We start from the raw sequence: 26,597 nt of genomic DNA, 5'->3' as shown, positions 1-26,597 counted from the left end.
TTTGCAAACAAACACTGTATTATTTCAAAAGCCGTGTCAAAGTGCACAACTTTGTACCTCTCCAATAACGATGGCCTTCTCAATACACTTTTCTAACTGTATGGGAGGCTCTGGCTGGTGGTAACTGACCAGCACTTCAATGTCAGAAGTTGGTTCATTGGGGTGGAGGTGGACCGCTGCATGTTTAAGGACAGTTGGAAGCCTCTTCTCACAAAGCAAGACATTGGAATGGACTGCCAGTAATGGCACCGTAGCTACCCTACTTTTATTAAGTGACCAGGATAAACATGGGGTCAGATCTACAAGTGGTAGGTCTTGAGAAGCCCAGAAGATGAGAAATATTATCCTTACAAACCAAACCAAATGCAAACAGTAGATGACAAGCCATCTGGAGCCTGTAATTCTCAAACTCCAAAAGTTTGGAGAAAATAACCTGACACTAGTCTCTCATTTAGCAAGACCACCACATCTTCAACTCAGCAATCAACTGAGGATATTCTTATGGGCCAAATCAGTCCAGGATAATGAGACTGCACACTAAATGAGAGTTCACCTAGACAATCTTTTTGAGGTGTCTATGACGGAGGACAATTAACTTTTTTTTGTCTTATGTTATAGCTCTTTTGTACATACAAATGAATGTTCTGTAGAAAAGATCAGATTCCAGGTGACTTCTCTGCCATCCTTTGTATAATTCGACTGTTTCAAGACACAGAGATCACCATTAAACCAGAATATGGTAAAGGATCATAGAGCTGAGGATCCCCTTTAAAAAATGATAATAGCTCCAGGTGAGCAGATAGATACTGGTTGGAAGAGGCAACCCAGTTGTCCATCAACATCAATGAGACCATAAAACTTCATAAATCAAGTCTCAGAGGCTGATATGGATGTGAAATAGCTGCCATATTGAAATGGAGGAAATTATTTGAGTATCTGAACTATCTTAATCAGTTTTGCAATCAGATTGAGCATATCCCTAGCTCTGTGGAAATATTTCTTGACTATCTGGGTAAAGGACTCAACTTTACAGGTAAAACCCAGGGAAGTCCATCATGTCAAGGAAGTAAAGAGTTAGCTCAACAAAGATTATGTTCATGTGAATGTTGAAGTCCCCATGGGCAGTGAACTATAAGGAATCCAACAGCAGCGCAAACACCAGCTCAGCAACCTGAGATGTGAAATCCCCCATTTAACTTGGTGGTCTACTCTTCACAAAAGAACCGTAAACTTCTATCCTTTCTCAAAGTGACTGACAGATATTCAAACTCACCCTCATGGCTGGTTCCCTGTGTACATCTGCAGGATTGGACAATAATCACAACCCGTCCTCACCCCCATATGAGGTTCTGTGGGAGTTCTTCATGAGACTGGTGAGTCAGAGAACAACAGGGGCTGCAGCTTCTGACCTAGTGAACTGGCCTTACATATGAAAGACTTGGAATTACACAATCCAAAAATCTCAAGCCTGAGGAATCCAAATTACCTATTCCATGTCACCTACAGTGTTTCATTTAAAGGCATTTGGAAGCCTTAATATTACATTTCCAACACACATCAAGGCAAAACTTCTAGGAGTACAGACCTTGAACTCCTCCTCTCCATGGTTTGGTGTGCTCTAGCATAGGTACCTCACTGGGTCTTCTCTATTCTTCATGGTCTTTATTTTAACCCAGAGAATTGAAACATTATCTTTCTCTACTCTTCTGCTCAACGACTTCTCCGCTTTCCTTTCCCTCTCTCTCCTGGATATATCTTGCCTGTTTGAACTGACATTGCAGTTATGTTTTTTCCCCAGCAATGTAATGCCAACCAAAACAAAGTTTTGATCACATAAGACCTCTAGTTTTTCCATTGTTATAGACACCTAGTTGTTTGTATGAGTAAACTTCCATATTTTCTCGTATTTCTCTTTTGACCTTCCTAGTATGCCAAAATTCCACCTTGATTTTAATGTCTTAAAAGATAATTTTTGCTACCCTACATCCTTTCCTCTTATTGAATCTTTCTTTGATGCTCTGCCTATTTACCTTTCTGCAACTTTTCCCTTTGCTGTAACACTCCACCTGTTCTCCTACATTAGTGTCTCCCTGACAAGCCCTACTAGCTTACTACATAATAGATTACTTGAACATTGAGAAAAGAAGTAGTGCAATACTGCCCACACTCTAAAGGAGAAAGACTAACGCTTCATTCTAAATCAGTCCATTGCCAACTCCTGGGCCACCAGCTGACCCTCATTATTCTACTAGCTGCATTTTCCACAAAGCTGGTAGAAGTCTAAAATTCAGATACGTAGCCCTTGACCTCAAACTATTTTAATCTTACCAAAAAAGGGAGCATACAAACAAAGTAGTAGGACAGATGATACAATACACATTTTTCAACTACTTCGCCCCCTCTCATTTACCCTATTTCCATTGCTACTTCTAAAGCCTAGCACTGTAACAAACATTACTTATAACATGTTGCTTATTCAATTAAAACTTCTACATTTTCCTGCCATCCAGCCCTCCCCCTTCACTGTCTTATCACCACTTCACGACATCATTGCCTCCATCCTCATACAGAGCAACCCTTAGCTTCTGACCTGATGTCTTACCATCCCATCCTCCCAGCAATCATCCCCATTCAACTGGGAAATTCTCCCACCCTCTTACTGAGGATTTCACAAGAATGGTCTTAGTCAATATCACAGAGATGGGCTGTGAAGGCTCCCTTTCACCCATGGTGTCTGCTGCAGTCTAGGTGCTTCCCAGGGGCCTAAAGCAGTAATTGGGAGGTGATTGGTTGGCCTCTGCCTCCATGTGGTTTTGAGGACTCTGGTAATCCAGTGTCTCAGAGCAGCTCCCTGTGTTGTGCTCTAGCCGTGAGTGAGGGAAGGGATGCATGGACTACTCTGGCCATGGGAATGCTAGTACATTCAGTGGGTCTAGGTTGTCACCCTCTCTCCCGCCCCCGACAGGTGGATGGCGATTTAGAAATAAAGGCTTCTAGATTGGGGAGTGATATTTTGTTTGACTTTCAACAAATGTCACACCTGTATCCATTTCTGTAAGAGCATTCCCTCCGAACTAAGCACTGTAACCTCTTCATATTTAAAAAGGTTTAGCATTTCAAATGCGCGTCTACACCGCCCCCACCATCCTCCCATCCAAAGCCTGCAGAATGCCTTATTTGGCAATTTGCAGCTTGCTGATGTCTTTCTACAGCATCAGGTCTACACGGTATTCTTTGAACTGAATGTGCTGGGAATCTCCTGCCACCCACCCAGCTCTATTAGGAGATATCTTACCTATCACTTTGTCACAATAATACCTTTCAAAACTCAAGACGAGTTTTAACCGTGCTCCCTAAGGAGAGTCAGTGCTGGTATAAGCATACCTGTTTGATTGTTTGAGGGGGAGGTTTTCAAAAAAGCACTAATGGGAGTTTGACTCCCATTTATGCCTATCTCCCTTTGACTTTCAGTGGGTCTTAACTTTCACTTGTGTCTTAAATCTCCCTCTTAACCTCCAAGGTACCATGTGGTTCTTTACAATGTCATTTCACCCAGGGTTGGTGCGTGCAAAGGGAGTTGCTGCGTGGCCCTGTAGGCTCTCATGAGATATATATGGTAACAGTGGACATCAAATTGTGTCCCAACATAATGGAATATCCCCCTGGGTTGTGAAAGAGAAATCTTTAAAGGATTCATCTTTATTTCCTATTCAAGTGCTGCTCCATTTCTGTCATTTAGAAATTTTAATTTTCTTTACTGTATTTGGTTAAAAGCAACCCTAAAACATACAGTAAATCACTTGTGGTCATTTTCTCTGTTAACACATTTAAAAAATTTCAATTTTCAATCTTCTCCCAAAATTTCATGAAAAGCTCAAAACCCTTAATTTTAGTTAAGGTTTGTAACTTGCTTTAACCCTGTAAAGCACCCGATACGTGCAAAGTATTACTATTGGCTGTAAAGCTCAGAATGTGACACTAAGTGTGCACGAGAATAGCTATAAGGCAAACAAGCATTTATGATTTCTTTGTGGATAGGAATGAGGAGACAGTGAACCTGGTTTGTGAAAATACTGGCTAACTACCACATCTGGTACATGGATTGGAGCAGATTATCTGGAAAGGGCTTTACTGCATGCAAACAATATAACAAAAGAGATGGTCATCGAGCAGATGGGGGATAAATAGGTGTGGAATCTGACACCTAGCATGGGAGTAAGGGACATGCTCTAGGGAGAAAGGAAGTGCATCACAAGGCCTACATGCTCTGTGGTGTGGTGTAGATGAAGGTATGAAAACTCCACCATATGCATCCATACTAGGAAAATTAGGAAATCATATTGCAGGTGTGAAGCAACTGAAGATGGTCCAGAGGAGCCCATTTCATTCCTAAAGACACCTCTAGAGGGTGCATGATTAAGTGGTCTTTAACTGGGAAGACATTTCTAGGACCATACATAGGAATGATTAGCTCTTCCGATGAGCTACCCTAAACTCACAAGTTTAAAACCAGAATGAAGATGTGCTGCAATTATTGTTGAGTCACTCTAAGGTCTGAGCAGGTGTTTCTAAATCCAGGATCATAAAAGGATTGGGGATCCTCTCTCAGAGGCATAAGGAACCAGGGGGGCAAAAACCTAGAGGCCCTACAGGGAAATCCAAGACACAGTCAAACGAAGGTTGAAGTTTATTTTTTAACTGTGTTAGACCAGCATTTCCTACTGCCAACTGAATTCAATGGCTGCTCCTTTCAGTTCTTCAGGGGGACATGACTGAGCAATAAAACATTTTGTGGGCAAAAATGTGGCTTTTAAATATAATCACTTTTTTTAACCACTCTTCAAATTACTTAAAAATTTTAGTCACTTGCTAAAAAAAGTGCTCCTTTTCTGGACTTTTCTTCTAGTAATTCAAAAATTAGCTTTATAATAAAAATAAAAATGGGGAGGTTTTTTAGAACAGTATCTCAAAGCTTCAGACTAACAAATAGGAAAAACAAAATGCAAAAAATACAGAAAACAGAATGTACAAAGTATGGCAAGGTCAAAAAAGCCTAACAAATTTGGGAACGAAAATATGGTTGACAAGGCCAATGTAACTTGAGACTGTTTCTGAATGATCTCTTGGTAGGATTATCACCTCAACCTTCTTTCTTTAAAAGGTAAGGGGGGTCCTTCTAATCTCTCAGTGAATAAATCATTCAGTGAAGTGGTTCTTCAACAGTGGTCCACAGAACAATCCTTGGTGGTCTGCAAAGTGCTTGCAGGTCACATGCTACTTGGGAGAACCATTATTAGTGAGACTTCTGCCTATGAGAGGAAGCGTTTTGAGTCTATTGAGACAACTCAAACAGCAAATCACTAAGGGAAGATGAGCTGTCACCACAAAGTGTGCTGCAGGGAGCAGCAGGTTGCTCAGAGTTGAGAGAACTAATGTACTTCAAACACAACCAAAAGGAAAGGATGTGCAGCTGGTCAGATAGCTAGGAGAGCAGAAGCTTTCTCCATATGTCTTCTCTCCAAGTGCGGTCCTCTGAAGTCCTTTAGAACAGTGGTTCTTAACCTGGGGTCCATGCACCCCCCTGGGGATGCAAGATGCCCTTTCTGAGGGTGCAAGACATGCCAGATTTTTTTTTAGAAGGTAAATCATCAAAAACACAAATTAAGCACAGGCACATAAATACAACTACTTTGTTTCATCAAACCTATGTATTTATTAACATTATACATTTTTTAACGATTACTGTAATATACAAACAAAAATATATCTAGGTTTAAAGAACTTCAATGATTTTTTATAAGGGGTGCGAGAACATATTTTGAGAACCAAAGGGGTGCAGGCTGCAGTAAAGGATAAGAACCACTGCTTTAGAACATACATTGTCAACTTGATTTTGAGCAGTGTGAACATATGATAATACAGATTTGAAAAAAAAGACTCTCTCTCTCTCTCTCTCTCTTTTTCTCTCAAACAATGCAATGCTGCAAGGTGCTGAGTATCTTCAAATGCTACTAACTCCAAAGGGTTGAATTAACAGTGTATTTTTAATTATAAAGAATTTACCAGATCTCTGAATTGGGATGGAGAAAAAAAATCTAAAGAGAATTACATACTGTAAATTAATATAAAAGTTTGTTAATGCAGCTCTATTTACATTTTTTATGTACTAGTATTTATTCAGTGATAAGTATGCTAGGTGTTTTCAGGCAGGTATGATGAGATCCTTGCCCTGAAGAGCTTAAAAACCACATTCAGAAATATCCCAGGGCTAGCTGTTAAGGAACAATTTGTTTTATTTGAAAGAACTATCAAGGGTCAGTTTTGCAAAAACTGGATTGCAAAGGTGTGCCAGTAACTGATACAGGATTTGGCCTGCAGAACCTTTATAACAGGGGATGAGCCATGTGAAGGAAGGAACCCAACTAGACTCTCAGAACCCAGGTTAGGTGTTTGTTTTTGTTTTTTTGGGGGGGGGGGGAGGGAAGAGAACAGGTCAGGGAGAAAGCAAAAACTTAGCACACATGATATGGAAATCTTTCAGAAATATTCAATATGGAAGCCCACAATGTCCATCACTTTTCAGAATACAATGGCACTTAAGAGAACAATGGGAGCTGCTGGGCTCTGAGCTCTTTTGAAAACCTGGCTCCTTGCGATTGTTTTGTCTCTCAGAATTTGACTACTTTTCAAGGTCTCTCTAGGGATGGGAATGCAACAAACAATATACACTGATGGAGAGGTATATTTGTTCTGTCCCTTTCCTCGACCCTGTGTCTATCTTCTCTATTTAAACTATAAACTCGGTCACTAAAGGGACAGGGATTGTGTGTTTTTATGTTTGTACAGTGGCACAATGGACCCCCTCTCCTTCTTGGTTGGCCCCTAGGTACTACCATTATAATCACGAAAAATAAAAATGGAGTTGTATTTTTCAAGTGCAGCCATTTCACTCTTAAAACAGAAATAAATGTGATGCAAACATGCTATTTACACAAAAGAACTTCTGAATTCCAGCAATCCCAAGCTGTCATCCTCATGATGTGGAACAAGTGCAGTGAACACATGGGCAAGTTCCTACATCTAACCAGCAAAGCTAGCTCAGGTTAACCTCTCAAAGTGAGGTTCTTTGGTTGCTATTGTTTTATGGCAGAAGCAAGTATTCCAGCATGCCCTGGCCTTTGAAGAATCCACACAGACACTTACCAAAAAAAAAAAAGGGGGGGGGGAGGGAGGGGAGCAATTTTCTGTTTCCTGGCTAACCGTCAAGCACTAATGGTGCTGCAGCAATATCAGTAACCCATAACTATTGCTCTCCTCAGCTCCCCACTTTATAAAGCAAAAGGAAAACACACTACTTTGCACTGTTCTTGGAGCCTGATCCAAAGCCCATCAACGTAGTCTTCCCGTGGACTTTGAATTAGGTCCTCAGTAAGCCTGTGCTGCAGTGATCTTTATTCAAGCCAGGTGGTTGCTGGGGGAATAGCACTGACCTGGCTTCCTGCTGGATCAAGGACATGAAACTTCTGAAGAACTCTTATTTAAAAACAAAAAACAAAAAAACTCCCCGCAACACCCCCCCCCAAAAACAAAAAGAAATGCAGAGCGAAGTCAGCCTGCCTCTCCCCACTGCTGGGAAACTCTCCCACACACCCTTATTATGTTTTTCTACTCCACTTGGGAGTCCATATGCCGAAAATCAAGACATATCAGCATCTTCATTTTCCCTGTCTCAGTCAGCTTACTTCTTGGCACCAGTGGTTACATTTACCAAATTATTTGCAAGCTCTTATACTACTATTTCTACAAGACGGAAGAGAGCTCTTCTGGTGCACTGGTTTAGGATCTGAAAGACAAACGACATGTTACAACTTACCTGTCATACTAGATGCTCCACCTGATCCTATAGCCTTTGAGCAAGCCATCGTTGAACTTGATAAGTCTGCATTTCGGCCCACTGATACATGTTTTGGCAGAACTCAATTATTTCTGTCAGAGTGAACACCCCACAATGACAGCTGTGCAATTGCATTACATGATATAGTCCTTACATTTTTAATCTGCACTTCAGCTGACAAAGTGATTCATGATTAAGTTATTGAAAAGAGAAAACTCACAGGTTAAGTAATCCATAGTAAGAAGGATTAATTCAAAGGGATGCCACCTTCCCCAATACTAGAACCTGTTTCTACAGCCTAGTCTCAGGGCCAGGCCAATATTCTGATGCTGCAATGGGCCACAAACCTGGACCAAGTCACAGACCTGGCATTACAACACCTCCTGGAGTCCCTGGTATAGGAGGGATGTCTGGGCAAGAGGGAGACTGGATTTTTTTTTTTTGGTCTAGTAATTGCTGCATTACAAAATAGGCTGCACTGAATTGTGCTGGGACTGAACTGGTCAGATATCTCTCAGTACTGGGGGAGATGGGGGATGGGAGGAGTACAGAAAGATGGCATAAAGACACTTTAGCTCCAATACCTCTTGAAAGCACCAACTCATGCTCCAGCACATCTGAGAATCTCTCCACTATATACTAGAACACGAACCAATGTAATTTTGGATTCCTGGTGTGATGTCTGTTCATCAAATAGCATCTCTAATTTGCAGAAAAGACAGTTTCGTCACCATTTGTGATCATGCAATTTCCAATTCTTGAAAGAGACAAGGTAGGTGAGGTAATATATTTTATTGGACCAACTTCAGTTAGTGGACAAAACAAGCTAACTCTTCTTCAGATCTTACTGGGATATGAGAGAGAGAAAAGGTATTTTATTGGACCAACTTGGACCTGAAGAAGAGTTTTGTGAAGCTCGGAAGCTTGTCTCTTCCACCAATGGAAATTGGTCCAATAAAACATAATACTTCACCTACCTTGTCTCTCTCATTTCCTGGGACCTACATAGCTACAACATTTCTAATTCTTGTGGAATCAGGAGAGGATAAGTCTTCAGAAAGTTTTTCTAAAAAGTACTTACAACTAATACAAAGGAAATTACAATTTTTTAAATTAAACTTTTAAAAATTAGGATGAAGAACATTTTCAGAAATTAAACATACAGTATAATGGGCATCCTGGAAAATTTGCTTTGTTAGCATTCAGTAGGTGGTGGCATCTGTTTATTTAGGACAACTGGAAAGATTTCAAAAGTAACTTTTGTACATAGAGAACAATTGTGTATTTTACTATTTGGAATAAAACTGAGAACTACTTTAAATAAATAACCAGTGGCATTCTCATGGGAAATCCTGGCAGGAAACCTATACAACATGACATAAGAACATTTATTTCAATAGATAATGGACCTAAATTATTTCATGAAATGTAATGGAAAACTGTGATATCAAAGAGGTTTCCTACAGTGGACTGCAAATAGGATCCAGTCTGAAATCCTCACAGCCAGAGATTTTCAAAAGTAATTTTTAAACTAAAAGGAGTTACCTTTAGCAGTCAGATTCACCAAACATTTTCAGAAGACTAAGCAATAGAATTTAGCTTTGAAACATGAAGGTTTCTGCCTTGCTAAGAAGTGAAAGTGGTGAGTTGCATTTCGAGCATTCAAAGGTTGGTATCACTGATTTATTAGCCAACCATACTTTCTAAATAGTAGGGGTGCCTATTTTAGAAAAAACAAACCCCAAAGTCAACTTTAAATTAAAATACATATTCAAAAGGTAGTCTCTCTTCCTAGTTCACTGCAGTGGCAGAAGTCAGAGCAGCATCACTGAAGAGAAAGGTTAAATGCAAAATGTCAGACTTTGGGCTTGTCTTCACTACGGGGATAAGTCGACCTAAGTTATGCTACTCCAGCTATGTGAATAACATAACTGGAGTTGATGTAGCTTAGGTCGACTTACCCCAGTATCTTCACGGTGCTGAATCGATGGGAGATGCTCTCCAGTCAACTTCCCTTACTCTTCTTGGAGAGCTGGAGTACTGGGGTCGAACGAAGAGCGCTCTGCTGTCGATTTTGCGGGTCTTCACTAGACCTGCTAAATCTATCCCTGCTGCATCAATTGCAGCAGCGTCAATCTCCCTGTAGTGGAAACCATACCTTTACCTTTTTAGTCCTCCCCAAAGGAAACAACTGTGGATGGAGCAAAGGGGAGCAGGAAAGGACCTGTTCCTATTGCTTGCAATACCAACCCTCCTTACCCCTGAATCTCACTGCTGTTACAGGTATTCAGGACCACTGAGTAGTGAGGGGTGGGCATGCCATTAAAAAAAGTAGCTGAGAGTATCTGAGGTGCTTCTAAAGAGAAGGAATAAGATAAGTGCTTTCCCATTTGGTACCAGGCATGAAAATTGCTATATACCAAATAATCATAAAGGGCAAAATTCACCCTTATGCAGAGATCTAGCACAAGGCTTATGCACCACTTAAATCTTCAACATAGGGCTAACGTGGCACTTTAAGGGGAGATCTTTCGCTTTAAATGTCTTCAGCTCCCTATACAACAACAAATACTGCACAGAAAAGCAATACTGAGTATAAACAATATTTATAGAAATCAAATGAAGTTCCATAACAAAATCATGAATCATGAAGTGATGAATACTCAGTTGAAGACTATACATATTATATTGACACTTTCACATTGCAGTGCACTGTACATTCAAATATTTCCAGTGGATTCCAATGAAAATCTTGGGCCTGATTTATCACTGGGTTACTCCACTATTACACCATTGTAGCAACAGCGTGACCCGGGTGTAAAACTGGAGTAACACAGTGGTGTATCATTCCCCTAACTTCCCCAAAAATTGCATTAATCTTTTAAACAGATAAATAATAATATATCCAAAACAAAACCAGAAGCTTGAGAATGTTTATTTGTACTTAGCACATACAAGGAAGATCAAAACAAATATTAATGATAGCATTTGTAAACAAATATACTTTACAAAGTTATATACTATCAAATTTGCTCTGAAAAAATGCAGGGTTATCCCTATTTACAAATGGATGTTTATTAAAATCAAGTTAAAAAAACCTACCAGTTTAAGATATCCCAAATATAAAGATATTACCTATTCCAGCAAACTTCAAAAGATCAGTTGTAATGCCAAATTAATAAGAAAATATGAATAAAGATGGCACTACGACTTTCTGAGTAAAATATAGGCAAGTGATCAAAATACCAGTCACGCCTATGTAAGGGCCTGAGTTTGTAAAGTGTACATCCAACTTCGCAGAAGTCTAACAGCTTTTTTATTTAATCAGGACCCCCCATTTCCCTTCCTCGAGTACTACATTGATTACAAGCTACCTCTTGAATCACCCTCTTGGAGAAAAATTTTCACAAGGTAGTTTTATGTTTCCTCATGGTTTACATTCACAATTTCATTTAAAATCAAAAAACAAACAAAAAAACAAAACAAAACAAACAAACAAACAAAAAAAGACAGCAGCACCCATTATTAAGGCTTTTTTCTTTTTTTTAAACATTCCTTGTGTTCATAGCAGCAAATACTACCTTTAGGCATAGTATGCAATTTCTCATTGGTTTAATCAGTAAATCTGAGTAGTAATAGAGTAATCTATTAAGTTTAAAATTAGAGTGTTTTCCCTATACTTGTGTTTAAAGTTATATAAACACCTGTAATTTTATTTTGTGGGGAAAAAAAGAACTTTGATTATGTCAACAGGATCCCTTTATCACTGGACATTTAAGTCATTTTTAATTAGAAAAGTGAGTTTTGATTCTGTTTTTCATTTGTTTCACATCTCCTGTTCTTGTATCAGTTAAGAAACTAAATTTCTGATCCTTCATTTTTTAATTGGGTTCATAAATTAAACAAGCTGATAAAATAATTAGATGTGGTGTGTAATATTTTAAAGAAACATGCCCAGAGTCACACAAAAATATGATAAATTTAACAATTTACAAAAATTTCAGAACTTGAGCCACAGTGAACTCTGACCAGTTTCACAAAACTTATCAGATTTTTACAAAAATATTGAAAATATTTCTTTCAAGATTGTCTAGGAACACTAACTAAACAACAAGATGGCCCTACAGATTAAGAAACACATTTTTTACACAATATACTTTTAACATGATGCAAAGACAGACAATGCTTATGGAATGTAATGATCATCTAAGATGGTAGGTGAAATTAGGATGACCCAGTTTCTCAAAGTGTTGTCATGAGTTTATCTTGGTACACCATACTTTGGATTCCTCCTAAATTCTTCTGGTTCTGATCCTGGATATAATGTAAATTGTGTCATCTCCACTTGTGGTTGGTTTCCAGTATGGCCTGTCATCATGGTAGGGTGGCCTGTACCATTTGCACAGTTATTGGTTAGTGAGAGGTGGAAGTAAATTTTACAATTATGAATGATATACAGTAATATGAGTTTATCAGATAGGCTCTAAAATGTACATGAAAAATGATGGAGAGTGAACAGCCATGGAAGGGAGTGGTGGATAGAACCATGGGCTTGATGTAAAGTCCACTGAAGCCACTGGGAGTCTTTCCATTGCCTTCAATGCGCTTTGCATTAGATCATGTGCACAGCACTTTTAGAATCTTTTCTTTCAAATGTTAAAAATAAAAATAATCATGCTTGAAAGCTACTGAATTTCCAGGGGAAAAGATTTAACTGCAGCAAGGCTAAGTGGCTTTGCCAAATGAGCAATAAATGCAGAATCATGCAAAAAAGTTGAGCTAATGGAAGTACTATTTCCCAAAGGCTTAAAAATTAAAAACACAGTAACATTAATGAAGCAATCAATCATCCACGCATAAATACTGCCATTTGCTCAACTCTGATGGAGTTAGTTACACATCCACCTTGTTAAACCCAACAAAATTTCTAGTTCCTGCAGCTAGAATACAAGTTTGTGTACAAATATGCTCTGAACCCTGTAAAACCACTAGGAAGAAAAATATGTTTTCCCTAGCATACTGGTATAGGTAACTACTACCATCACCAACCTCTCCCAAGCTTTCTGAAGGTACTATGTACCAAATCACCATAAATCATTTCAAGAAGCAGTTGTTTTAAGCAAGATAATGAAAAGAGAATACAAATAATTGCATAATGCCAGACATACTTCTGTATTAATACACTGAAGTTGCGATATTTTTTTGAAACATTCTCTCTTTGTATGCTACCAAAGAAGGCTGAAAAACAAGTGAATCTAAAATTGAAAGCCAAGTTTTTATTTTACTTGAAGGGAACGTCAACAATAAATCTAAAAATTACAAATGACCACTAACCTCAGTTAGATCTTGGAAGAAAATTCAATCCTACAAGATTTTAACTGAGTAACAGCAGAACAGTTTTACTGAGGAGCTTTTATGGAGATAAGATGGAAAGTGACTCTGCACCTTCTTATTTTGGAGTTTACATTATTTACAAAACAGAACAAAATGGCCTCCCCTTTTCTCTTGTTCCACCTCAAGCCCAATTCTGCAAGCCCAGCTGTGGGAGTTATATGAAACCAGGGCTTGATCCTGCCAGGGGCTGAGCACTCTGGCACAAACCCTACCCAACCTCTTAAACACATGCTCTAACTTTTATCACGTGAGTAGTCCTGTTCACTTCAATGAGACTACTCACATGCTTCAAATGAAAGCATGTGTTTAAATGCTTTGCTGGATTGGGGCCAGACTGCTCAGCACCTTTCAGGACTCATCTGACAGAGGGCCTTCAGGATTGGTCTGTTATGTATCTCTTGCAGACTTAGCTTTGCAAAAGCCATTTTTCATATTTTCCTGTAGCTCTTTGCAATGACCTTAATCTTCACTGAGGAAAAAAAAAGTTCTCTCACAATCTTTTTAACACACTGCTCTGCTAATCTCAACATTACTCTGCCTAAAGGAAAGTTTTAGGCTTTAAAAATATCAGAATTAACAAGACAGATATCATAAATGGAAATTCCTTTTAGAAAAAACCCTTAAATTGTTACAAAATCTCTGTAGAGGCAGCTATTCCCTGGTAACAGGGAACTGGAGATTTTAGAGCTCATTCTGTGTTAAAATCAACAGGAGAGATTTTGAACAGTATTTTTATGTCAGATTCATTACATATTTTAAAGTTTTTTTCCATAAATGTAGTTTTGTTTTTACCTTAACATTTATTGTATTACCAGACTCTCTAGGAATTTTGAGATGGAGATAAATAATCTGCAAATCCACCTGAGAAATATCGAGTCTTCCATCTCTATGCCCTTTCCCTGCTTCTTCAGTCCTATAATCTCAGGCCAGACTATCCTTTCTTCCACCTTACAGCCTACCCTCACCGCTAGTGCTCACCTACACTCAGCACCAAACTCCACCTACCCTGTGATGGAATTATCTTATCTAAGAATACTAAGATGAAGAGGCAGGAAGAGGGGATAGATGAGAACAGCAATATTACGCACACACGGTGGTGCAAGTTATATACGTCTGAAAGTCCTAGACACTGTCTGGCAATAAAATAATACATACAAGTCAAAAAGAGCTCTATTTACCTAGGAAAAAAGCACATAAAACATACTGATTTCAGTTTAGACTGAGTTTCTTCCAATCTTGTTTTCACTTAATTCTTGTCTGATAGCACTAAAATTTAAGTCTTTATGTAGTAAGATCAGCCATATTCATAGCTATAGAGATACTGAATTTTCAAGTGGTAGTTTTAAAATGTTCTTTTTATGTGATTTTTTAAAAATCTACCAATCTATTAATACAATGTTCAATAGGAAAGCACTATAATTTTCCATTTAAGTTTTTGGAATACAGGAAAATGGTTGCTGCATATTACAAATCTGTACATTGTTGATTTAAGCCCACCCAAAAAGGACATGCTCCACTGTCTTCTGAGATTAAATGCTAATCAAAGTAAAATTCATTTTACTAAAAATATTAAGTACCTCACTGCCAGATACACAACCTACAGAAATTAATTCAAAAGGAAAATTTAATCCTAAAATTTTGTTTTGAATAATAAATTCAAAATAAATTTAAGCAAACTATCAACTTCCTTCTAATAAATTTAATAGACTTAGAATATGTCAAAGCAAAAACTAAAGTGATTACCATACATCACCTCATAGTCTCATCACAGTTCTAATCCAACAGGTTATTTAAAATAAAGAAGAAATAAATGATTCCTCCCACACAATGAAGAGAGCTTACCTTACGTTCACAGGAGTATGAGGGTGCCAGTGTGGTGGACCAGGATGTATATTAGGGTGATACTGTGGCTGGAAGTAAAATATTAGCTTTGATTATATCATTGTATCACTTCTTAATCGGATTGCATTTATTAATTTTCTATGGAGCTCTTTTTAAAGTGAAGAGTTGTCCTCAATTACATCATCCTCATGTTACAATTGCCTGCATTGTTACTGCAATTTCATACTTTCACTACCAGTCATACCAAAAAATGATTAAAGACCTGCCTTATAAATATACCAACTATCACAACTGCAGCTGTTGACAGACGTGAGCATGAACTACTACCATAGAACCTACAGCTACGTCTACACTTGGAGCTAGGGGTGTAATTCAAGCTCTGGTGTAAAAAATAATGCAGCAGCTGTGTTAGCACAGGCAGTGGCACAAGCTAGCAGTCCAGAGTAGGTAGCCACAGGGTCCAGGTGGGTTTGTACTCAACATGGCTAGCCCATGTCACCAATCGCTTCTGCCCACGCTACACAACTATTTTTAGTGTGCTGGTTAATTACAATATATCTACACAAGCTGAGACTCACAGCTCCCAGTTTCAAGTGTAGACATAATCCCAGGGACACTGTTATGCGTAGAACAGCTCTCGACAGTATAGTCTGTCATTGTTTGACGATAGCAGTCAACCAGGGATATCAGCACAATCTAGGGATTTAAAAGGCAAGATTCAGCCTCTCTCCCATGTTGCTTAACATGTGCATAGAGCAGGGGTGGGCAAACTACGGCCCGCGGGCCAGATCTGGCTCCTCAGGGCTTTGGATCCGGCCCGCGGCGCTGCTGGCACCATGTCCCTGCAGCCCCCCCTGGAGGAGGAGGGGAAGAGGGCTCCATGCATTGCCCTTACCTCCAGGCACCGCCCCCCACAGCTCCCACTGGCCAGGAAGGGGGAACCGCAGCCAATGGGCGCTTCGGGGGAGGTACCTGGAGGCACGGCAAGGGCAGTGCACAAAGAGCCTGCCTCCCCTCCCCCAGGGGCCTCAGCGCTTCCAGAAGTGGCGTGGGGCTGGGGACAGGGCAGGCAGGGAGACTGCCCTGGCCCCGGTGCGTGCTGCTGCCACCCCGGAGATGCGGGAGCCCGAACCCCTCCTGTACCCCACCCTCAACCCCCTGACCTGAGCCCCCTCATACACCCTGCACCCCAACCCCCTGTCCTAAGATCCCTGCTGCACCCTGCACCCCGTGCACCCCAACTCCCTGCCCTGAGCCCCCTTGTACACCCTGCACCATTCCTGCACCCCAACCCCCTGCCCTGAACCCCCTGCCAGACTCTGCACCCCTCCTGAACCCCAACGCCTGCCTTGAGCCCCCTCATACACCACTAACCCTTCCTCTGTCCCAATCCCTTGCCCTGAACTCCTTCCTGCACACCGCACCCCCTCCCACACCCCGCACTCCCTCCTGCACCCCAACCCCCTGCCCCAGCCCTGCATACAAATTTCCCCACCCAGATGTGGCCCTCGGCCCAAAAAGTTTGCCCCCGCCCCCGCCCCCTCCCCCGGCCTAGAGCCTTTTGGTGAAATGATCTTCAAGCCCGGAGCTTTACGAAGCACTAGCATGAGCTGGGTTACAGCTGAATGAAAACGAGGAAATGTTTTTGCTGCTCCTTTTGGAAAGATATCACAACCCACGTTTTTGCTCTGTTGCATAATTTCAGCCTGTTTGCTTGGGAAATGGGTGAAAAGCCATTTTTATTCGGAGTTTGGAGGGGGAGAAGGGTTATTACAGCAGTAAGGTCCAGAAGGACAACACCATTCCCTATGCCCATTAAGCCCTGATGAGACAATGACAGTGGAACAAAATCACTATGGAGGTTTTAAAATTTGTTAATTGAAAAATGCATTATGATTAGTTTCTCATACATGCGTTTCACTGTGGATGAAAATGCAACTTGCTCCCTCAACAGCACTGAATGCTACTGTGAAGTATATGAAACAAGGGTGAGGATCCTCACTTCCACTCCAGGCCCTTTTCCCTTGTTAGGAGGGAAGGAATGGCATAAAGGGGCTGTAAAAGCCCCCAACCCAGCCACGGGAGGATTCCCCCTGGTGTAAACACCATGGAAGACAATTGTAAGAATGCCTACTGCAGACACCTCTAACAAGCCCTGGCATAGGTGGTGTATTGAGGATGGGACCACACGATGCAACGCTGCAAAGATTCTGGGTGGTGCTGCAGCCCATAAGGTAAGTCCAGGAGGTTGCCATAACTTAAACAGGCCCTCTAAGGCTGTCTAAATGTTTGGGGCACCTTTCCAGTCCCCAGAGCTGCCCAGAATCAGGAGGGAGCAAAGGCGTCTCCCCACTGTGCTGCAGCAATTAGAGACAGAACAAAGTCTCACCACAAGAGTATGAAAGGAACAAATCAAAACAACAGGGAACAAGGGGGAGAGAGGAGAAAATGAGTCACCTTAATTATAGGCAGCAATAACTTTATAATTAAAGTAATAAAACTAAAGTCAATATTCAGTCCAGCAAGTGTTACTCTTACCTGGTAGTTGTGGACTTCAGGATTATTTTTTGCACTAAAATAAGACAAAGAAAAAATAGCTTTTCTGTAATTAAAACTAACACAAATAAGAAAACTGATAATTTCCATGAATTAGTTTACTATGTGGGCGAACAAGACTGAGAACCTGATCCTTCAACTGGCTACACAAAGGAAAAGTTCTGTACCTGTGTGGAGTCCCTCTAAGTCTAAGTCTAAAAAGGATATAGAGAAGCACAGACATCTGCCCTCATGGAGCCAGTTGCAGGATTGAGGCCTAAACTTCTCAGGAATATTGGAAACATGTTGGTACCAGGACAGATCTGTCTTTTTGGGTCTTCTGCTAACAATAATGAAAACATTAACCCATCAGTCCCTCAAAATTCTGTAACGTAGCAGTCCATTTTAATAGTAGTAAGAGAACTATGAGCAAATTAAGAGATCCTTCCATATTACATTTCCCCCAAAACAACGAAATGAAAATGATAGCTAAATAAACATCATTTCAGCCCCCCTCCCCCGGTATAGTGTCTTGTACCTTTTATGACTACTAGAGACACCAACTTCCCAGATCCTGCATTATGCAAGAACATAATTTTATACAGAAGAGTAATCCCATTGACTTCAGTGGAATTACCCATGTTTGCAAGAGCAAAGCCTTAAATAATAGTATGAAAATGTCAAACATTCCAGAGTACCAAAAAAGTTTGCAGAAAGTGTTACTTTTCTAAACTATATTTCTTCAAGCTTGTAAGAATGCTTGTCCTCATTTAGGGTTAAGTTCATGGCAAATTTGAACTTTTTAAAAATACAAGGCATTTTTAATTTAATCAAGTGCAAAAAATTTCTAACTGGAGAAAACCAACATTTTCCTTCACATTTCTGAGATTGATAAAACAAACATGGCCAATTAAACTAAAAAATAACCCAAACCCACCATCCATTCCCTGGCTATCAAAGTAAGAAATGGCAGCTCAAAGGCTGATTTTTAAGAAGTTAAAAGCACCTGCAATTAGGAATTCATAAAGCAAGTACCTTCTTCACCATAACTCTACTGTTGCTACTGACACATTTCAATTAAAAAAAAGGGGGAGGGGGGGGCCGCAACACAACTGCATAGCATAAATTAAGAGCTAGAAAAGTTAGTGTGGTTCCATGTACTCCTGATTTCACATGATTATGAAGTGATGATGAGTAGGTTACCACGTGAAAATGCTAATTTAATAACACCTCTAATTCAGTTTTATGTAGCTCAGTGCTCTGTTTTTAGAGAGGTATAACAAAATTTATACCCAATGTTACAAATTCAGAAGCATTAGTAGTTTGCTCAGCAAAGGTCTGCTTGTACTGCAGTGAACATTCAGGGGCAAAGAAAAGACTCTTTATTTTAACTTACAAAGCAGCAACCAATAGTATTAGATGCTCAACATAATGACAACAAAATCAGAAAGAAAATAAGCTCAATTTTTCTTCTACTTTCAAAGGACAGAAATCCACTCAGGCAAAAAGAAAAGCAAACACAGTTTCATACTTAGCCCCTGATCTCACACTGTGGTCAGCTAGTGCAGGTGCAGGACTCGGTGCTATCCAACCCTGATGCAGGAACAGGGCCTTAGGACTCATTGCCAAACCATAGGAATGAACATGCAGTGAGAATCTGGATACACTTACCACAGTTGTGCTGCCTTCACAGGATTGTTTGCTTTAAAAAAAAAAAAAAAAAAAAAAAAAAGTTAATCAACATTTACCTTTGGAAGAGAACTTACTGTACCATAACTGTGGTTCTTTCATAGAATCATAGACTTTAGATGATCATAATGATCTCTTCTGACCTTAATCTGACCTCCTGCACAATGCAGACCACAGAATCTCACCCACCCACTCCTGTATCAAACCTGTGTCTGAGCCATTGAAGTCCTCAAATCATGGTTTAAAGACTTCAAGGTGCCCCATGCTGCAGAGGAAGGCAAAAAAACCTCAGGGCTTTTGCCAATCTGCCCTGGAGGAAAATTCCTTCCCGACCCCAAATATGGTGATCAGTTAAACCGTGAGCATGTGGGCAAGAGTCACCAGCCAGACAACCAGGAAAGAATTCTCTGTAGTAACTCAGATCCCACCCCATCTAACATCCCATCACAAGCCATTGGGCATATTTACTGCTAGTTGTCAAAGACCAATTAATTGCCAAAATTAGGCTATCCCATCATACCATCCCCTCCACAAATTTATCAAGCTTAGTCTTGAAGCCAGATATGTCTTTTGACCCCATTACTCCCCTTGGAAGGCTGTTCCAGAACTTCACTGCTCTGATGTTTAGAAACCTTCATCTAAATTTCAAGTCTAAACTTCCTAGCGTCCAGTTTATATCCATTTGTTCTTGTGTCCACATTGGTACTGAGCTTAAATAATTCCTCTCCCTCTCTGGTATTTATTCCTCTGATATATTTATAAAGAGCAATCATATCTCCCCCAGCCTTCTTTTGGTTAGGCTAAACAACCCAAGCTCATCCTTCTTAAACATGGGAGACCAGAACGGCACACAATATTCCAGATGAGGTCTCACCAGTGCCTTGTATAACGGTACTAACACCTCTTTTCTCTACTGGAAATACCTCGCCTGATGCATCCCAAGACCGCATTAGCTTTTTTCACGGCCATATCACATTGGCAGCTGATAGTCACCCTGTGATCAACCAGTACTCCAAGTTCCTTCTCCGCCTGTTACTTCCAACTGATGCCTCCCCAGCTTTTAACAATAGTTCTTGTTATTAATCCCTAAATGCATGACCTTGCACTTTTCACTATTAAATTTCATCCTATTACTATTACTCCAGTTTACAAGGTCATCTAGATCTTCCTGTATGATATCCCGGTCCTTCTCTGTATTGGCAATACCTCTCAGCTTTGTGTCATCCGCAAATTTTATTAGCGCATCCCCACTTTTTCTGCCAAGGTCAGCAATAAGAAGATTAAATAAGATTGGTCCCAAAACCGATCCCTGAGGAACTCCACTAGTAACCTCCCTCCAGCCTGACAATTCACCTTTCAGTATGACCCGTAATAGTCTCTCCTTTAACCAGTTCCTTATCCACCTTTCAATTTTAATATTGATCCCCATCTTTTGTAATTTAGTTAATTCCCCATGTGAAACCGTATCAAATGCCTTACTGAAATCGAGGTAAATTAGATCCACTGCATTTCCTTTGTCTAAAAAATCTGTTATCTTCTCAAAGAAGGAGATCAGGTTGGTTTGGCATGATCTACCTTTTGTAAAACCATGTTGTATTTTGTCCCAATTACCATTGACCTCAATGTCCTTGACTACTTTTTCCTTCAAAATTTTTTCCAAGACCTTGCATACTACAGATGTCAAACTGACAGGCCTGTAGTTGCCCGGATCACTTTTTCCCCCCTTTCTTAAACATAAGAACTATGTTAGCAATTGTCCAATCATATGATACAACCTCTGAGTTTACAGATTTATTAAAAATTCTTGCTAATGGGCTTGCAATTTCATGTGCCAGTTCCTTTACTATTCTTGGATGAAAATTATCTGGGACCTTAATTAACTTCAACATCATCAGGTGCAAGAAGATCGAGTATGACTGTTCTGGAGCATGACATGCTGATTCTGCTGCAAGGTGAACCCTGGCAGTATTGAGAAAAGAAGACCGAAGGGGGACCCAATAACAGTCTTCAAATATGTTAAGGGCTGTTATAAAGAGGATGATGATCAACTGTTCCCCATGTCATCTGAAGGTTGGCCAAAAAGTAACAGGCTTAATCTGCAGCAAGGGAGATTTAGGTAAGATAGTAGGAAAAACTTCCTAACTCTACGGATAGCTAAGTACTGGAATAGGCTTCTAAGAGAGGTTGTGGAATCCCCATCATTGGAGGTTTAAGACCATGTCAAGGATGGTCTAAGTTTACTTGGTCCTGCCTCAGTACAAGGGGCTGGATCTGATGACATCTCAAGGCTCCTCCCAGCCTCACATTTCTATTATTCTATTCAGTCTGATGGCTCTCTGTTCCAGGATGCTCATATGTAAATTTAGTTTGTTCTGAGACCATGTTCCTGACATCTGCAGGTGGTTCAAATGGGCATCCCATCCTCTCCCTGAAGCATCTATGATAAGTGTAACAGTTAGGGAGAGAGCAGAGAATGGGATTGATCCCTTTCCGTATATTCACTGGGAGTAGCCAACCAAGAGAGCTCTTGTAGGACTTGGGGAGGAGCTATGGCTTGGAGCAGTGTGGCTCCCAGCTAGATACCAAGGATACCCCTTCGCCAGAGGACGAAAGATGAGAGGGCTTCAGGTAGTGATACGGGATGCAGGTGTTGCTCTAACACTGAATCCTGTTCCTCCTGATACTCTGATGTGTGTCTGGCCAGAGATGCTGAAGGGAGAAGTGACCTCTTCCTTGAGCACAGTTGAGTCTGGCTTCTCGATGCCCAAGACAGTAGACCCCAGTAACCCCAACAGGGCCACAGTAGAAAGAATACCCTTGGCATTATCCAATCCTGTGCCATTTCTGAGGAGATGGCTGGGGCAGAGCCCTGTTGAGGAATCAGGTGAGTCCCTCCATGGTGTCAGCCACTGAGCTGAGGGAAGAAGGTTCTCTACTTGAAGATGGAGAGAACATACGCCTTTGGTAACAGTGAGGAGGAGTAGACATCTTGTAGGGGGCTCTGCACTGGGATTTGTACCAGTATTGGCAGGTGCTTCAGCACTGTTGGTTGTTCCAGTTCTCCCCTAAGCTCATCCTCCATGGCCAATGTTGACACTGAAGGGTGCAGTCCAGAGGTTGTGTGTCGTTTCTCCTTATGGGAGAACACTGATCTTTGCCCAGAGTCTTTGCCTCTTTATTTGAAGTGACTCCCCTCAGTGTTGGACTTTGATGGCACAAGTGCTAGTGCCTGATTTGACTTTGATGATGTTTCAACGTTGGGGGCAACTGTGCCAGTGATAGTTCCTTTCTTGGTGTGGTCTTCTCTGCACTGGGTTTAGGCGTAGTCTGTCTGCTGGAGGAATGCTGGATGACACTGACTTGTCCAGTAGCAGGACCTTGGAGCTCGTCTCTCGGGATCTGAGGATACCTTCATGAATTGTTCCAGAAGGTGTAGTTTGAGCTTCATCTCATATCCTAGTGGAAAATGGCAGGTACACAGAACACTTGCTAGGTATGTGCAATTCATCTAGATAGAAGAAGCTCCTACTGTGCCCCTGCTGCAAAATGGATAAGGCTATACAAGGTGTATATATGGGGGATCAGCACGGGGTGTGTGTGTGTTGAACTATCAACATTGGGTTCAGATGGATTGATGTGATTTGCAGAGGTCAAAAAAAAATCAAGGTGATCAAAACAGAGTTCTGAAGAATTTCTGAAGGTTTGCAGAAATTGCAGCCAAAGCTAAGAACTAGTAGGTCGGATATTCCACAGGTTCAGTGCCACAAGCAAGTCAGAGGGAATGAGGTAAAGTCATGGCCATGCTGCCCTTTATACTGTCACTCAGGTCCATGAAAAGGCACAGGGTGCACGTGCAGACTTTGCTACTCAAAAAAACAACAAAACAACTGCTCTCACATGCATGAGGTGTATGCACGTCTACAATGGGATCCACACTGAGACAGACTCAGAGAATGATAAATACCACAGTTTTATAAGATTGTTTTGTAGCTGACATAAGCACAGTGGAAACAAAAGATGGGACCAGTAACCCCATAGATGCACACATAGAGAAGTACCTCTAGATGTGGTTCTCCCCATTCCCATGCAGAAAAGGAAAGGGGAGAAAGTCCAAAGGGTTTCCAACCCCACACATTCCCAAATCACAAATCAGTCTCACAAAAATAATTGTCCAATGTAGCTCCAGGTTTGCACCTGCAGCTGAGCTCGCAGGTGCCTGGGGAACGTATAACTCTGGCTGAGGATGGGGAAGAAAACAAAACACAGGAATGGTGAAGGATGGGAGAGGATGCAGGAGACACAAAGGATAACACAACAAAACTGACTCAGGGAAAAAGTTGCTACCTTTGATTTTTCAGCTGGTGACTCATTCGGTTATGCTCATCATACTGAGCTATAATTTTGTTTGGTTTGAATATGGTCATCTATATACACCAATAGAAATTCTGCAATATGCATGTGTGGCTGTGCTGTTAATGAGCATGCAATTAGTTTAATGAATATGTAAAATTCAAGTGGGTTAAATAAAAGCCCCACCTTTAAAAGTTGAATGCCTTCGTGATGGATACCGTTTGCTGGGTTTTCTTTCAAATGTACTGGTTCTGCGTAACCTGGATCCATGTGTTGCTTGATACTCTGTTCGACCACTAAAAAAATTTTTTTTAGTTAGAGAGAGCGACTTAACTCCACCCTTACTTCGTGCTTATCAAACATGCTTAGAGAAACCAAGCTGCTTTGCAAAGAGTAATAAATAAATAATCTTGGAACGAACTGGACAAATCTTGTATTTTTATGCTGTCTTCTTGCATCCTCAAATAAATACAAATGCCCAGTAATTTCATTAAATACCTGAATCTGAAGCGTGAACCCAGCCTTATGAAGTCAGATCTGCTAGATTTACTGTTTGCTGGTATTCGCAGTCTGAAGAATGCATGGTGTTCCACTGCACATTTCCACAAATGTTTGCAAGTTTTTGCATTGTCTAACCGGAAAACAAATGTGTGCTCTTGTTCTCTGCCCTAAATGCAGAAACAAAAAAACTTTGGAAGTTGGCAAGCATGATATTTGTTAATGGCTAACACAAAAGAGAAAGGGCCTGATCCAACAAGGCGCTGAGCCCCTTCAGCTTCTGGTGGCCAACAGGAGTTGAACGTCCTCAGCCCTTCAATGGATCAGGTTCCAAGTAAGGGGGAAAAAATTACCTGTTCATCATCTTCTACGACCACAAGTGTTAATTTGCTCTTTTTGAAGTCCATTTTAGTGATTTTAGGCCTACACATACAGGAAATAAACAGGCATTTTATAAATTTAGGATTTTTAGTTAAAGAAAAACAAAATAGTATATAAGAGGGTTTATAATAATGGGATATCTGACCTCATAATGTATTTAAAATATAAATATATGTTTAACAAATCACTTTAGATTCTGTTGAAACAAATTGACCTAGTCAGAAGCATGTATCTTAATCTATTTTGATATCACAGAATCAATCTCCCTTCTTAAATTCCCCACACTATACATTCAAACCAAGCCAAAACTCATTATTTAAAAGGGAAAGGATTTCAGCAGTTAAATCGGGATATAAAGCAAAAAATTAATTACCAAAAAAATAAACCTATTTTGTTTGCTCCTTCAAAGATCAATATGCCTGTTGGTGTAAGTCCAAGCGCGTAGTCACATCCGTCTCTTCCCTACAACCAAACACAGGATGGAATAATCAATATGCAGTTACTAGCACAAATCTTAATATGGTAGTAACTCAAAACTTTTGTTATAAGATATAGTACCAAAGTCTGTTCGCATGTTTTAATTAGAGAGAATTATGACCTGTTTACAGTGGTTTGAGCATTGGCCTGCTAAACCCAGGGTTGTGAGTTCAATCCTTGAGAGGGCAATTTGGGGATTTAGTTGGGGATTGGTGCTGCTTTGAGCAGGGGGTTGGACTAGATGACCTCCTGAGGTCTCTTCCAACCCTGATATTCTATGATTCTATAAAGATATTCACATTCTTCTATTTACAATCTCTTCCACTCCTCACAGAAATAAATGACAATGTAGGTCTTACCTTAACAACATGCATATCTACACCATACATTTCCAACCATTTAGCTTTGTTCAAGTAGCACAATTCAGCCTGTGCTGGGGTTTTTCCCCTGTGAAAATAAAATGGAAAATGTACTTTAGTTTGCAATAGAATACTTTCTTATATACAGTATAACTCCCCTTTTCATCCATTACCCAGACTCCTCTGCCTAGGACCTTGACTCTGCAAAGCACTTAAATACATGCTTAACTTTATGCATGTGCTTAGTCCATCCCTGTTCAGCAAAGTTAAACACAAGCTTAATTGCTTTGCTACATAAGCTGGGTCTTAATTAGAGGCTTAAATGCTTTGCTGAATTGGAGCTTAGAAGAATACACAGACTCCATGCTGCTGAATTCATACACAGCAGAACTTTTTCATTTTAGCCATCCTGCATTCTTACCATTGAATGCAATCTCCTTTTACCCAATCACGTAGACTTGATAAAGTGATTGGTTTACATTTAAATGCTGCCAGTTGCATGTATGTGTGATCTTAATTTCTACAAAGAAAGTGCGTAACTGGCTGGATATACAGTACACTAATATAAAAACTTTCTAATAAACGTTGTGCCACAGCAGCACCTGCATTGATTACACAACACACCTTCAATTAGAGAAGTGTTTTTCAAAACAATTTCAAAACTCAGACTTTCAAAGCTGTTAAGGAATTGGGCATCGTAAATATTTTTATAGGCCCTGAAAATCTCTTGCAAGTAGTGGCTGTTGGTCCGCGCCTGCACCCTGGACTTTCAGATGCTCACCACTGAGGGTAGGTGCAGACTGACTGCCTTTCCAGTTCCTTGTCTACCACGAATCCAGTCATGGGCCGAAGCAGAGGTGAAGGAGAGTAGTGGAATACAGATAGGGACCACACATGTGAGAACTTGTAGTTACAGGTAAGTAACCTCCATTTCTTCTTCAAGGGCCAGTCCCTAGGTGTGCTTCACACACGAGTGACTGGCAAGCAGTCCTCAATAGGAGGAGTGGGGTGCGAGGATACAGGAGGTATAGATGTCTGTAACACTGCAATTCCAAAGTCTGTGTCAGCAGAAGAGGCTTGAACCTGAGTGCAATGCTGTGTGAAAGTGTGTATGGAACTCCAGGTTGCAGCCTTACAAATGTCCAACTAGGGTGACCAGACAGCAAATGTGAAAAATC

At 40.5% G+C, this 26,597-nt stretch overlaps 1 protein-coding gene across 1 annotated transcript in view; it reads right to left on the bottom strand.

Annotated features, from left to right (window-relative positions):
* The window catches only part of LOC120393920 (band 4.1-like protein 4B), a gene marked incomplete at its 5' end in the record, with an annotated part of 163,361 nt that overhangs the window by 116,521 nt on the left and 20,243 nt on the right, over positions 1–26,597 (bottom strand). The window contains 8 exons of the mRNA XM_039518377.1: positions 15,131–15,198; positions 17,669–17,702; positions 19,337–19,367; positions 23,891–24,000; positions 24,203–24,372; positions 24,556–24,625; positions 24,957–25,045; positions 25,420–25,507. Of these exons, the coding sequence (XP_039374311.1) occupies positions 15,131–15,198; positions 17,669–17,702; positions 19,337–19,367; positions 23,891–24,000; positions 24,203–24,372; positions 24,556–24,625; positions 24,957–25,045; positions 25,420–25,507 (660 nt within the window). The remainder of the gene's footprint in view (positions 1–15,130; positions 15,199–17,668; positions 17,703–19,336; positions 19,368–23,890; positions 24,001–24,202; positions 24,373–24,555; positions 24,626–24,956; positions 25,046–25,419; positions 25,508–26,597) is intronic.

The sequence above is a fragment of the Mauremys reevesii genome, unplaced genomic scaffold (genome assembly GCF_016161935.1).
Source record: "Mauremys reevesii isolate NIE-2019 unplaced genomic scaffold, ASM1616193v1 Contig37, whole genome shotgun sequence".
In the NCBI taxonomy this organism is placed as follows: Eukaryota; Metazoa; Chordata; order Testudines; family Geoemydidae; genus Mauremys; species Mauremys reevesii.
This window is presented reverse-complemented; position numbering and strand designations above follow the sequence as displayed.